Source organism: Bos taurus, chromosome 8, assembly GCF_002263795.3.
Source record: "Bos taurus isolate L1 Dominette 01449 registration number 42190680 breed Hereford chromosome 8, ARS-UCD2.0, whole genome shotgun sequence".
Taxonomy (NCBI): domain Eukaryota; kingdom Metazoa; phylum Chordata; class Mammalia; order Artiodactyla; family Bovidae; genus Bos; species Bos taurus.
In genome coordinates this window covers 25729781-25745220 of record NC_037335.1, presented here as the reverse complement: position 1 = coordinate 25745220, position 15440 = coordinate 25729781, and the positions used below count along the sequence as shown (strand labels likewise).

Below are 15440 nucleotides of genomic sequence, written 5' to 3'. Positions count from 1 at the left end.
AACTGGAAAGAAATTAATATATCAAAATAACAGTAATTATCTTTACATGAGACAACTATGGGAGTATGGGATTTTTTTCTTTGAGGTCATCTTTCTTTTCTAAAACCCTACAATGAGCATGTACTTTAGCACTGAAACTATTGCTTTAAGAATTATGACTTTTTGTGTCCTTAAATGTGTAATTTTAAGAAATACAGCAACAAATAAGTACAGTAAGTCCCCTACATATAAGCAAGTTCTGTTCCAAGAGCACATTCATAAATCCGATTTGTTCATAAGCCAAACAAAGTTAGCTTAAGTGCCCAACTAACACAATTGACTATACAGTACTGTACCATAATAGGTTTATAATGCTTTTCACGTACATAATACACACACACACACACAAAAACAAACACAAGAAATAAAAAGCTTCTAATCTTACAGTGCAGTACCTTGAAAAGTACAATAGGACAGTACAACAGGTAACATACAGGGCCTGGCGCCTACTGAACAGGCAAGGAGAGTTACTGACTGGAGGAGGGAGAAGAGGTGGGAGATAGGAGAGCTGAAGGTTCATCAGTAATAGGAGATGGAGGGAAAGCTGCAATTTCAGTCACGCCTGACATTGTTGGCACAAGTTCTGGTTCTTTGCTGGATTCAGTTCTATCTGTCCTCTTGAAAGAAGAATCCAGTGATGTCTGGACACTAGTTCTTTTTTTCTCATCATAGATGACACAGTAGCACTGGATGCATTCTGAATGGCTGCTGCAACCTTTGTATATCATTCTGTGTTCCAGTCCTGTGCCTCAAAAGACTAACAGTGTCTCCTCAAATGAAGAAAATCCCTTTGCCATTTACCCCATCATGACTCTCACTGGTTCTTCAGTTACTTCTTGTTCCTCTTGTTTTCCTTTATCCTTTCTCTGGGCCTCCAATTCCTGGTGCTTCTTAGCAGGACCAGCTACATCTCTGCTGTTTGTATGCTTCCTGACATCCTGGGCTTGAAATAAAGATACTGTGGTACTGTACTCTATACAGTACCTTACAGTTAAGTACACAAAAGCACAGCCACTTGTAAAGGATTCACACAGGTGGCAATGTGCACCAGACCCATGAGCTAACTTACATGATTGGCTGTGTGAACTCACCTTCACATCTTTGCACGTGTTCAACTTGAAGGTTCATATTTAGGGAACTTGCTATACTTATTTTGAGAACTTTTGAAGCAAAATTAATACTTAGTTTCAAGTCTAATGGAGAAGTCAATTTGCATATTCAGCTTCTTCTGCTCTATTTAGTATTTGATAGTTAATTCCTACAAGGGCATACTCAAAAGAAAACAGAGGCTCTTATACTGGTATTAAAGAGGAAATTGATTTTCTAAGAGAACCATTGAAATCTGGGGCCTTTCGTTGGTGGTAATGAGTTGTTTTTTTTTCCCTTCCCCCAGGAGCTGTGAGGGAAGAAATATCCGATATAGAACATGCAGTAATGTGGTAAGCATTAACCTTCTATGATTGTGATAATGTATTTTGTAAGCCCTGAATAATGCTAAGCAGTCTCATGTATCCTGAGCAGATATCAACTAATTAGTATATTACCAAGAGTTATTTATTTCATGGTATATGGATTATATACATTAAAAAATAGTTATTTTTAATGTTCCTCAAGACAAACTTTTAATCACTTGGCCAGATTGAAACTAACTACACTATTTAAAAATAAGAACTGTGTTTCCTCTCTGCTTTCTGGCTTCACATCTAGGTCTCTTGAAAGCAAAAAGAGAAATGAGAAAAGAGAAACCACTTGGGAATCATGAAATAAACATCAGTTCATCAAACTCAGATTTGATAAATTAATTCGTTTAACAAATACTGTTCAATACCAACTGTATGTGAGGCACTGAACTACTACGAAGATCAATAGCATGTGGTTGCTGTCTTAAAACATCTGTGTTATGGTAAGGGATGTAGCAAGAGAAGACAGATGCTGACAAATGTAGAAAGAAAGGGATTACGTTCTTGTGGGTTAAAAGCAGAGAGAAATCTGAAGGGCCTTCCAGAAGGAGGTGATTTGACGTAGGGCTGAGAAGCCTAGGAAGGCTGTGATTGGCCCAGACTAGGTGGGAGGAGATGATAGCCAGTCCAAGTGGAGGAGACATAACAGGCAACTTTGGAGACAGGAATATTGAAGGTGTGTTCTGAACACGAATTTAAATAGGATTGTGCTTAGCAGTATGGAAGAGAAGAATTGAAAGATATTTTGAAGTTACACCATGAAGAGATTTGAATATTAAGCTTCCAAGTTTATTTTCCTTCAGTTACTAATGGAGGGTCACCAGAGGTTGTGGAGTGAGAGTAGGATATTGTTGAGTTCCACTTTGGGAAGTTTAATTCTGTAATGTTGTGAGGGATGCACTGGAACAGAAAACAAGTGGAGAGCGAGAAGTAATGAAGGGTGAAAACAGGAGGAAATAGATATGAGAGGTCAAAATTAAAGTCACTCTGTAAGACTTCCCAAGTAATTTAGTTAGAGTGATGACTTGTAGTGGGAGTAAAGGAATGATTTACATGCATGTTTAGAGCTCTAGTGCTTCTGAATCACTTTCTTAAAGATGTTCTTTTTTGTTGTTGTTTGCATGATGGGCATCTTCCTTATTGTGATCTGAGCTCAAATGCCACCTCTTCAAAGAGATTTCCTTGACTACTTTATCTAATATAGTTGTACCATTGCTTGGCTCCCAGCTCTCACAATAGTCAGTCAATCATATTTAGCTTTTTTTTTTTTTTTTTTTGACTTTTTTGCACAGTGTGGGCTTCTCTAGTTGTGGTGTGTGAGCTTAGTTGCCCCTAGGAATGTGGGATCTTAGTTCCCCAACCAGGGATCAAACCCATATCCCCTGCATTGGCTGATGGACTTTTAACCACTGGACCACCAAGGAAGTCCCTATCTTATTTGAGTCTTTATTTATGTTCTGTTCCCTGACTCTAGAATGTGAATTCCTTAAGCATAAATAGAGTGTCGTTTACCTTATCCACTCCTTCATCCCCAGTGCCTAGAACTTATATATTTATCAAGCATACAGTAAATATTTGTTGAATGCAAAATGAGTACTGGTCTTCTAGAAGAATGGTGAATGTCATTATCAAAAGTGTGAACACTGAGAGGTTTGAGAGAAAAGTGAAAGTGAAAGTCAATGAGTCATGTCCAATTCTTTGTGACCCCAGGCTCCTCTGTCCATGGAATTCTCCAGGCCAGAAGCAGTTACTCTAGTGTATCAGGAATGGAATCAAGATGCAGTACATAAAGCATATTAACAAAGAAATGGAATCTATAGGTCTGTTGTTCCTATAAAGTGTTAACAGAGACACTCCATCATTTGTAGAGCCACAGAAGGGTGGGAGGATGTGTTGCTTTTTTTTTGTTTGTTTGTTTTTTAAATAAGAGAGCCTTGAGAGATGAGTTTGATCTGGAGGGCAAGCTGGGTGATATTTGCAGGTAAGAGTAGACTTGATGCCACAGGTCCCAAAGCCAGCATTGGATGACAAGAAGAGAAGGAATCTTGATAGAGGGAAAGGACATAAACTCTGTTCTTAAAAACAGACACAAATTGAGAAAGACACAAATTGAGGATATAGAAAACTTTTGAAGACCACGTTGTTGTAGCAGAGGGGGTTCAACTGAGATTAGAGAGCTTGCTCTTACAGAGAATGTGGTCCAGAGTCTGTTAGGTCTTAGTCTGGCAATACTGAGATGCCCCCCAAAAATGTACAATGGAATCCACATATGAGCAATATCACACAATATTTGTCTTTCTCCGTCTGACTTACTTTACTTAATTTGGTAATCTATAGGTCCATCCATGTTGCTGCAAATGGCATCATTTCATTCTTGTTTATGGTAAAGTAATATTCACTGTGTATATGTACCACATCTTCTTTATCCAAATAGTACAAATGAGCTTATTTACAAAGCAGAAATAAAGTCATAGATGTTGAAAGCAAACTTATAGTTAACAAAGGCAAAACAGAAGTGGAAAAATAAATTAGGATTTGGGGATTAACATATACACATGACTATATTTAAGATAACTAATAAGGACCTACTGTATTGCACAGAGAATTCTACTTTAATACTCTGTAATAATCTATATGGGAAAAGAATCTAAAAAAAGAGTGGATATATGTATAACTGGTTCACTTTGCTGTATGCTTGAAATTAACACATTGTAAATCAACTATACTTCAATAATTTTTCCTTTTAAAAAAGCGAGATGGGCAGTAGAGGTGACCCCTGGCCAGAAGACAAATGAGATGAGAAAGACTAAAATGAGTGAACAGTATTTTATATAAATGCCTGACCAGGAACAAAAGTGACTAGAAGGGCTGATAATTAGAAGTAGAAGCAATTGTTCAATAGAATATTTTGCCTAGTTCATTTCTCTATTTCCATTTAAGATACTAGTGACATATAACATAACCCATAGCATTGTCTTCTTCACCATGCACACACACACACCCCTCATTCAACTGCTGATTAATTAAAAAGATCAAATAGCTGTGGTGACTTTTATTACATTTTTTAAAAATTGACAGTTTGTTGTAGTTACAGCATGAAAAAATTTTGGTATAAATATACTATAGCTCATTGGTTTTCTTTATGATCCTTTTTATTGTGGTAATATATATATGTGTGTGTTATATATGTATACATATATATATATAATCATTTTAAAGACACATAACATAGAAAACAAACTTATAGTTACCAAAGGAGAAGGAGATGGGGAGGGTTAAATAAGGAGTTTGGGTGTTAACATATATACACTACTATATTTAAAATAGATAACCAATGAGGACCTACTGTATAGCACAGGGAACTGTATTCAATATTTTATAATAACCTATAAGGGAAAAGAATCTGAAAAAATAGTGATATATGTATATATAACTGAATCATTTTGCTGTACACCTGAAACTAACACAAAATGGTAAATCAACTGTACTCCAATTAAAAAAAATACACAAAAGCAAACATAATGAAAACATTTTTTAATTAAATGAATTATAAAATATGAAAAGCACACAGACATGATGTTTTTAAAGAAATCTCCTTAACTACCATTCATTTTCTTTCAAGCTTTAAGGATAATAGAAAGGGTCCGGACTATCCTAAGTAGACGTGAATGCTTAAAGCATCATGAGCAGATGTCTGCCTACTCTTTCCTTTAAGATCTTCAGAAACAGCCCAAAACTTCCTTGTTATCATTATGAGCATTTCCCTGGACAGATGCAGGCTAAGGCTGACCTAACATTACTTAAAACCAATAGCACGAGCCAACTCTTTGCAGCTTGTAGAATCAAACTGACACTGAATTTTTTATGAGAACCTAGAGTCTTCAAGTAATTCAATGCTTTTTTTCTGGCTTTTGACCATGACAGAAGCAACACTGCCAAAAATACAAAAGAAACATTTCATAAGAAAGAATTTTTTCATAATCACATTCCAATTTTTTTTCAAACTAAGAAGTTCAGAACAATTCAATTAAATATTCCCCTTTTAGTTGCTTGTTTTGGAAAAACTTGAGGGCCTCTTATTAGTTAAGCCTCTAAGGTCACTTGTTAATCCCTGGACAGCTTCCTAGGCCTCTTCTGAGCCACTTCTTCTCCAGAGATTCACTCTGTATTTCTATTCTTTGTACTTGCTATATACAGCATTTCTTTGGGTTCTTGTTCCCTGAAACTGAGGAAGAGAAAAGATCTCCTTAGATTACCAGTTTTTCTGGCTCAACTGAATTATCAGCCCATGTGCTTTTAAGGTTTTATTGTTAATCACTGTATAGACAGAGTCTATCAATATAAGAAAGTTAAAGTTTCCATAATGTTCACATGGTTCTTGGAGTCATGGTACCTTCTTATACCATTTCTACCTGATCCAAGCAGGCTATTTTCATTCCTAAGGATGTAGTTCATCCAGTTTTTCCCATTGGATAGTCCCTGCTCTTTTTAAGAAAAGTGACAAGGCTCTCTCTGAAAGAAAAAGCTAAGGATAGGGACTTCCTTGGCAGTTCAGTGGTTAAGACAGTGCACTTCCAGTGGTTGGGGGTGCAGGTGGGTTCAGTGCCTGATCGGGGAACTAGGATGCCACATGCCACATAGCACAGCCAAAAATAATTTAAAACAAACAAAAATCAAGGATCACATCAGGATAAACAGTGGGTGTAAACCCAGCAGACCATTCAAGTGGGTTACTAGGTCTCAGATTGTCCCTGGATCCTCTCAAAGTTCTTCTTATATCACATTTTCCTGTTTGTTCAAATAACCTCAAATCTCAACGCTTTGATCTTAATTAGATGTTTAAAATTGACTTCCAAAGTGGTGAGAGGAATGCTATGTGTCTTATAAACCGTTTCTTCATCACTGTCCTTAATCTTCACTAGAACTGAGATTTAAGAGATAGTGACCACAATTAGCATCCTATTAGGCTAAGGTGCCTGTAGTAGCTGATGGCATTCTTATGTTCCTTATTGAGATTTTATTACTCCACTGCAGCACTGTACTGTTCTTAAAAAATACTCTTGCAAGATTACAGTTGGTAAACCACATTTCCATATCTTTTCTAAAAACTCTCAGGGAACAATCAGAAGTGGGGGTGAGGTGGGTGGGCAGGGATTTCTGTCTTCTGAGGAAATGGTTGAAACCATTAAAAGCCTTTTTAGCACATGGAGACAAAACATTGTTCATCCCAAGAATAACTGACCATGAGAATTGTTCTCAGGACTGGGGTATATTGATGAATAGGACCAAAACCTAATTCTCCTGAAGCTTTCGTTCTAATGGAGGAAACCAGATTACAAACCAACAGACAAGTTATTTAAAGGAAATAATATCAGGTAGTGATCAGTGCTCTGCAGAGAATTAAATGATCAGTGGTGACTTCAGATTGGAAGGTTGGGGAAGTCCACTTGGGGATGGACATTTGAATGATAGGAAGAAAAGAACTGTGGTAATATCAGGGGAATAGTGAATCAGAGAGGAGGAACAGCCAGTACAGAGGCTCTAAAGGATGAAGGAACGTAGTGTGTTCAAAGAAAGAACAAAGTCAGTGTAGAGACTAGTGTGCAAGGAGAAGAGTATTAGAAGATAAGAAAAATAAAGGTGCAGTTAGACAGGAGCTAGATCATGCTGGGTGTCATAAAGTGTTATAGTTTTAGAGCCAAGAGGAACTACTGAGACTTTTAGGGAGGGGAAAATAAAGTTGTACTCAGGATTTTAAAAAATAGGTTTGGCTGCAGGATCACTCCAGAGATGGATTGCACAGAAGAGAGTGGAAGTAGACATTCCACTTCAGAAGCGATTCCAGTAGTTTCCCTGAGTACTAATGGATGCTTGCACTAAGTGGACAATGGTAGGAAGATGTAGACTATATTTTAGATGGAGAATATCTTTTCCTAAGTTACTTGGCTTTGTCCTCACTTGGATACAATCCACTTTTATGGTCTACAGCATCATTACTATGAAATGTCTTACATGCAGCTTTCCAGCTAGAGACAAAGGCATAAGCTATAATGGTCAGATAGGACAGAGTGGTCCTGGGCAAGTTTATAACTTTGGGTGCCTCAGTTTCTGCACCTAAGTAACAAGAGGATTGAACTAAGATTTCAAAGATCCCTTCCAGCTCTAAAATTCTGTAGTTCTTAAAAAAATTTATATCTGGACTATTAGATCTAAACAATGAAGATATCTGTGTTGGTTTTGTGACTGACAGTACTGCATTGAACAGATTTATCCAGCAATAAAATAGGGTTAAATCGAAGTGCACGCACATGGACTGTAGAAGCAAAGTTCTTGTCTTTGGTGTAGACTTTGATCAGCCATCTTAACCAGTTATTCTCATCACTGAAGTTGTAAAGGTTCATGGCTTTCATAGCATCCTTCACGTGGTTATTAATGATGAATCTAAAATAAATTCCCATTTGATCCCGTGTCCATTTTTCTCATCAGGTCTTTGTATAGCATAAAGTAAGGGCACATTTGGTGCTTTATGTCATAGTGGAATAGAAACTCATGGAAGGAAAGAACATTCTGCTATAGGACTTTCTTTGTCAGAATTTTCTTTTATTTATTTACTTAGTTTAATTGGAGGTAATTGCTTTTCAATATTGTGGTGGTTTTTGCCATGCATTCACATGAGTCAGTCATGGGTGTACATGTGTTCCCCATCCTGAATCTCCCTCCCGCCTCCCTCCCCATCCCATCCCTTAGGGTCATCCCATTGCAGCAGCCCTGAGCACCCTATCTCATGCATCGAACCTGAATTGGCAATCTGTTTCACATATGATAATATACAAGTTTCAATGCTATTTTCTCAAATCATCCCACCCTCGCCTTCTCCCACAGAGTCCAAAAGTCTGTTCTTTACATCTGAGTCTCTTTCGCTGTCTCACATATAGGGTCATCATTACCATCTTTCTAAATTCCAAATATATGTGTTAATATACTGTATTGGTGTTTTTCTTTCTGGCTTACTTCACTCTGTATAATAGGCTCCAGTTTCATCCACCTCATTAGAATTGATTCAAATACATTCTTTTTAATAGCTGAGTAATATTCCATTGTGTATATGTACCACAGCTTTCTTATCCATTCATCTGCCGATGGACATCTAGGTTGCTTCCATGTCCTAGCTATTGTAAGCAGTGCTGCGATGAACACTGGAGTACATTTGTCTCTTTCAATTCTGGTTTCCTCGGTGTGTATGTCCAGCAGTGGGATTGCTGGGTCATATGGCAATTCTATTTCCAGTTTTTTAAGGAATCTCCACACTGTTCTCCATAGTGAGTGTACTAGTTTGCATCTCCACCAACAGTATAAAAGGGTTCCTTTTTCTCCACACCCTCTCCAGCATTTCTTGTTTGTAGACTTTTGGATAGCAACCATCTGAGTGCTGTGAGATGGTACCTCATTGTGGTTTTGATTTGCGTTTCTCTGATAATGAGTGATGTTGAGCAGCTTTTCATGTGTTTGTTAGCCATCTGCATGTTTTCTTTGGAGAAATATCTGTTTACTTCTTTGGCCCATTTTTTGATTGGGTCATTTATTTTTCTGGAATTGAGCTGCAGGAGTTGCTTGTATATTTTTGAGATTAATTCTTTGTCAGTTGCTTCATCTGCTATTATTTTCTCCCATTCTGAAGGCTGTCTTTTCACCTTGCTTATAGTTTCCTTCATTGTGTAAAAGCTTTTAAGTTTAATTAGGTCCCATTTATTTATTTTTGCTTTTATTTCCATTACTCTGGGAGGTGGGTCATAGAGGATCCTGCTGTGATTTATGTCAGAGTGTTTTGCCTATGTTTTCCTCTAGGAGTTTTTTAGATTCTGGTCTTACATTTAGATCTTTAATCCATTTTGAGTTTATTTTTGTGTATGGTGTTAGAAAGTGTTCTAGTTTCATTCTTTTACAAGTGGTTGACCAGTTTTCCCAGCACCACTTGTTAAAGAGATTGTCTTTAATCCATTGTATATTTTTGCCTCCTTTGTCAAAGATAAGGTGTCCATTATCTCTGGGCTTTCTATTTTGTTCCATTGATCTATATTTCTGTCTTTGTTCCAATACCATACTGTCTTGATGACTGTAGCCTTGTAGCATAACCTGAAGTCAGGCAGGTTGATTCCTCCAGTTCCATTCTTCTTTCTCAAAATTGCTTTGGCTATTCGAGGTTTTTTGTATTTCCATACAAATTGTGAAATTATTTGTTCTAGTTCTCTGAAAAATACCATTGGTAGCTTAACAGGGATTGCATTGAATCTATAGAATACTTTGGATAGTATACTCATTTTCACTATATTGATTCTTCTGATCCATGGACATGATATATTTCTCCATCTATCTGTGTCATCTTTGATTTCTTTTGTCAATGTTTTATAGTTTTCTATAAATAGGTCTTTTGTTTCTTTAGGTAGATATATTCCTAAGTATTTTATTCTTTTCATTGCAATGGTGAATGGAATTGTTTCCTTAATTTCTCTGTTTTCTCATTGTTAGTGTGTAGGAATGCAAGGGATTTCTGTGTGTTAATTTTATATCCTGAAACTTTACTATATTAATTGATTAGCTCTAGTAATTTTCTGGTGGAGTCTTTAGGGTTTTCTATGTAGAGATCATGTCATCTGCAAACAGGGAGAGTTTTACTTCTTCTTTTCCAATCTGGTTCCTTTCATTTACTTTTCTTCTCTGATTCAGTTCAGTTCAGTCGCTCAGTCGTGTCCGACTCTTTGTAACCCCATGAATCACAGCACGCCAGGCCTCCCTGTCCATCACCAACTCCCGGAGTTCACTCAGACTCACGTCCATCAAGTCAGTGATGCCATCCAGCCATCTCATCCTCTGTTGTCCCTTTCTCCTCCTGCCCCCAATCCCTCCCCGCATCAGAGTCTTTTCCAATGAGTCAACTCTTCGCATGAGGTGGCCAAAGTACTAGAGTTTCAGCTTTAGCATCATTCCTTCCAAAGAAATCCCAGGGCTGATCTCCATCAGAATGGACTGGTTGGATCTCCTTGCAGTCCAAGGGACTCTCAAGAGTCTTCTCCAACACCACAGTTCAAAAGCATGGCTAAATCTTCCAAAACTATGTTGAATAGTAGTAGTGAGAGTGGGCATCCTTGTCTTGTTCTAGACTTTAGGGCAAATGGTTTCAATTTTTCACCATTGAGGATAATGTTTGCTGTGGGTTTATTGTATATGGCTTTTATTATGTTGAGGTATGTTCCTTCTGGAAGAAGGCAATGGCAACCCACTCCAGTACTCTTGCCTGGCAAATCCCATGGATGGAGGAGCCTGGTGGGCTGCAGTCCATGGGGTCACTAGGAGTCGGACACGACTGAGCGTCTTCACTTTCACTTTTCTCTTTCATGCATTGGAGAAGGAAATGGCAACCCACTCCAGTGTTCTTGCCTGGAGAATCCCAGGGATGAGGGAGCCTGGTGGGCTGCCATCTATGGGGTTGCACAGAGTCAGACACAATTTAAGCGACTTAGCAGCAGCAGCAGTATGTTCCTTCTATTCCTGCTTTCTGGAGGTTTTTTTTTTTTTTTTATCATAAATGGATGTTGAATTTTGTCAAAGGCTTTCTTTGCATCTATTGAGATAATCATATGGGTTCTATCTTTCAATTTCTTAATGTGGTGTATCACATTGGTTTGCAGATATTGAAGAATCCTTGCATCCCTGGGATAAAGCCCACTTGGTCATGATGTATGATCTTTTTAATATGTTGTTGGATTCTCTTTGCTAGAATTTTGTTAAGGATTTTTGTATCTATGTTCATCAGTTATATTGGCCTGTAGTTTTCTTTTTTTTGTGGCATCTTTGTCTGGTTTTGGTATTAGGGTGATGGTGGCCTCATAGAATGAGTTTGGAAGTTTACCTTCCTCTGCAATTTTCTGGAACAGTTTGGGTAGGTGTTAGCTCTTCTCTAAATTTTTGGTTGAATTCAGCTGTGAAGCCATCTGGTCCTGAGCTTTTGTTTGTTGGAAGATTTCTAATTACAGTTTTGATTTCTATACTTGTGATGGGTCTGTTAATTTTCCATTTCTTCCAGGTTCAGTTTTGGAAAGTTGTACTTTTCTAAAAATCTGTCCATTTCTTCCAAGCTGTCCATTTTATTGGCATATAGATGCTGATAGTAGTCTCATGATCCTTTGTATATCTGTGTTGTCTGTTGTGATTTCTCCATTTTCATTTCTAATTTTGTTGATTTGATTCTTCTCCATTTGTTTCTTGATAAGTGTGGCTAATCGTTTGTCAATTTTATTTATCTTCTCAAAGAACCAGCTTTTAGCTTTGTTGATTTTTTGCTATGGTCTCCTTTGTTTCTTTTGCAGTTATTTCTGCCCTAACTTTTATAATTTCTTTCCTTCTACTAAGCCTGGGGTGCTTCATTTCTTCTTTTTCTAGTTGCTTTAGGTGTAGAGTTAGGTTATTTATTTGATTTTTCTCCTGTTTCCTGATGTAGGCTTATATTGCTATGAACCTTCCCCTTAGCACTGCTTTTACTGTATCCCATAGGTTTTGGGGTGTTGTGTTTTCATTTTCATTCATTTCTATGCATATTTTGTTTTCTTTTTTTTTATTTTTTCTGTAATTTTTTGGTTATTCAGAAGAGTGTTGTTTAGCCTCCATACGTTTTTATTTTTACTAGTTTTTTTCCTGTAGTTGACATCTAATCTTACCACATTGTGATCAGAAACGATGCTTGAGATGATTTCAAATTTTTGAATTTACCAAGGTTATATTTATGGCCCAGGATGTGATCTATCCTGGAGAAGGTTATGTGAGCACTTGAGAAAATAGGTGAAATTCATTGTTTTAGGGTGAAATGTCCTATATATATCAATTAGGTCTAACTGGTCCATTGTGTCATTTAAAATTTGTGTTTCCTTGCTAATTTTCTGTTTAGTTGATCTATCCATAGGTGTAAATGGGGTATTAAAGTCTCCCACTATTATTGTGTTATTGTTAATTTCCCCTTTCATACTTGTTAGCATTTGCCTTACATATTGCAGTGCTCCTATGTTGGGTGCATATATATTTATAATTGTTATATCTTCTTCTTGGATTGATCCTTTGATCATTATGTAGTGTCCTTCTTTGTCTCTTTTCACAGCCTTTATTTCAAAGTCTATTTTATCTGATATGAGTATTGCTACTCCTGCTTTCTTTTGGTCTCCATTTGCATGGAATATCTTTTTCCAGCCCTTCACTTTCAGTCTATATGTATCCCTAGGTTTGAGGTGGGTCTCTTGTAGACAGCATATATAGGGGTCTTGTTTTTGTATCCATTCAGCCAGTCTTTGTCCTTTGGTTGGGGCATTCAACCCATTTACATTTAAGGTAATTATTGATAAGTATAATCCCATTGCCATTTACTTTGTTGTTTTGGGTTTGAGTTTATAAACCCTTTCTGTGTTTCCTGTCTAGAGAAGATCCTTTAGCATTTGTTGAAGAGCTGGTTTGGTAGTGCTGAATTCTCTGAGCTTTTGCTTGTCTCTGTAAAGCTTTTGATTTCTCCTTCATATTTGAATAAGATCCTTGCTGGATACAGTAATATGGGTTGTAGGTTTTTCTGTTTCATCACTAAGTATGTCCTGCCTTTCCCTTCTGGCTTGAAGAATTTCTATTGAAAGATCAGCTGTTATCCTTATGGGAATCCCCTTGTGAGTTATTTGTTGTTTTTCCTTTGCTGCTTTTAATATTTGTTGTTTGTGTTTGATCTTTGTTAATTTGATTAATATGTGTCTTGGGGTGTTTTACCTTGGGTTTATCCTGTTTGAGATTCTCTGGGTTTCTTGGACTTGGGTGGCTATTTCCTTCACCACTTTAGGGAAGTTTTCAACTATTATCTCCTCAAGTATTTTTTCATGGCCTTTCTTTTTGTCTTCTTCTTCTGGGACTCCTATGATTTGAATGTTGGAGCGTTTAACATTGTTCCAGAGGTCTCTGAGGTTGTCCTCATTTCTTTTAATTCTTTTTTTCTTTTTTCCTCTCTGCTTCATTTATTTCCACCATTCTATCTTCCACCTCACTTATCCTATCTTCTGCTTCAGTTATTCTACTGTTGGTTCCTCTCCAGAGTGTTTTTTATCTCATTTATTGCATTATTCATTATTGATTGACTCTTTTTTATTTCTTCTAGGTCCTTGTTAAATTTTTCTTGCATCTTGTCAATCCTTGTCTCCAGACTATTTATCTGTAACTCTATTTTGTTTTCAAGATTTTGGATCATTTTTACTGTCATTATTCTCAATTCTTTTTCAGGTAGAGTCCCTATCTCCTCCTCTTTTGTTTGGTTTGGTAGGCTTTTATCATGTTCCATTACACGCTGAATATTTATCTGCCTTTTTAATTATCTTGTTTAGGTTGCTGTGTTTGGGGTGGCCTTTCTATATGCTGGAAGTTTGTGGTTCCTCTTTATTATGGAGGTTCCTCCATGTGGGTGGGGTTGGACAAGTGGCTTGTCGAGGTTTCCTGGTTAAGGAAGCTTGCATCAGTGTTCTGGTGGGTGGAGCTGGATCTCTTCTCTCTGGAGTGCAATGAAGTGTCCAGTAGTGAGTTTTGAGGTGTCTATGGGTTTGGTGTGACTTTTGGCTGCCTGTATTTTTGTGCTCAGAGTTTATGTTCCTGCGTTTTTGGAGAGTTAGCTTGGTATGTCTTGCTCTGAAACTTGTTGGCTCTTGGGTGAAGCTTGATTTCAGTGTAGGTATGGAGGCTTTTGGATGAGCTGTTGTCGATTAATGTTCCCTGGAGTCAGGAGTTTTCTGGTGTTCTCAAGTTTGGGATTTAAGCCTCCTGCCTCTGGCTTTCAGTCTTATTCTTACAGTAGCTTCAAGACTTCTCCATCCATATAGCACCGATGATAAAACATCTAGGTTAATGGTGTAAAGATTCTCCACAGTGAGGGATACCCAAAGAGGTTCACAGAGTTACATTGAGAAGAGAAGAGGGAGGAGGAAGATAGAGGTGACCAGGAGGAGAAAAGGGGGAATCAAAAGGGGAGAGAGCAATCTAGCCAGTAATCAATTCCCTATTTGCTCTCCTCAGTCTGGAACACTCAGAGAGGTTCACAGAGCTCCATAGAGAAGAGAAGAGGGAAGAAGGAGATAGAGGTGACCAGGGGGAAAGGGGTGGGGGGGAAGGAGAGAGACCAATCTAGCCAATGATTAGTTCCCTATGTGTTCTCCACAGCCTGGAACACCCAAAGAGATTCAGAGTTAAGCAGAGAAGAGAAGGGGGAGGGAGGAGATAGAGGTGACCCATTTAGTATCTCATGGATCTGGAGGTTAGAAGTCCAGATGGGCTCAACTCATTTCTCAGCTCAATCCAAAATGTCCAAAGTCCTCCATCTTCTAATAGGTTGCAGGGCACTCTCTTTGGGCTGTTTTTAAATATCAAGTCCATGTTCAAAAGACAAAGATTCAATTTCCAATTGCAGCCAAGGTGGAGTAACAGGGCTTGGATTATCTTCTCACCACCAACCTGATGGCATCTTCCTCTCTCAGTCCTCCACACAGGAAAGGCCCAGAATTTTCTTTCATGAAAAAACTTAATCTGTTTATTAGTTATCAAATTGTAATTTTCTGAAAAACAAGGCTGAATTGTGTCTAAATACTGAATTATGATTTGCAGGTTTTGCCACTGAAAGAAACAGAGAATCGGTTCACTTAGGTGATATAAAGGTAGAAAATCAGGTTTGAGAGGGAGAATTACAGAGAGTTTACTTTAAGACAAGGATAATTGGAAACCATTGGAGACTCAAATGGAGTTTTCAAGTATAAAGTTAGAGAAGTAGTATTGGAGCCGCTTGAGAGGGCTGAACTGGAGTTTAAAAATGGGAGTCATCAGTCCATAGGTAGAAGTTTTAACTCCAGGAGTGAAGATATTGTCCATTCACTCATTCCAAAT

At 37.7% G+C, this 15440-nt stretch overlaps 1 protein-coding gene across 3 annotated transcripts in view; it reads left to right on the top strand.

The window, feature by feature from the left end:
* Window positions 1-15440, top strand: part of ADAMTSL1 (ADAMTS like 1) — a 1134169-nt gene that overhangs the window by 716162 nt on the left and 402567 nt on the right. For all 3 annotated transcript variants that reach the window (XM_059889384.1, XM_024996068.2, XM_015472431.3), the window contains one exon: window positions 1433-1478. In XM_059889384.1, coding sequence (XP_059745367.1) covers window positions 1433-1478 — 46 coding nt within the window. The remainder of the gene's footprint in view (window positions 1-1432; window positions 1479-15440) is intronic.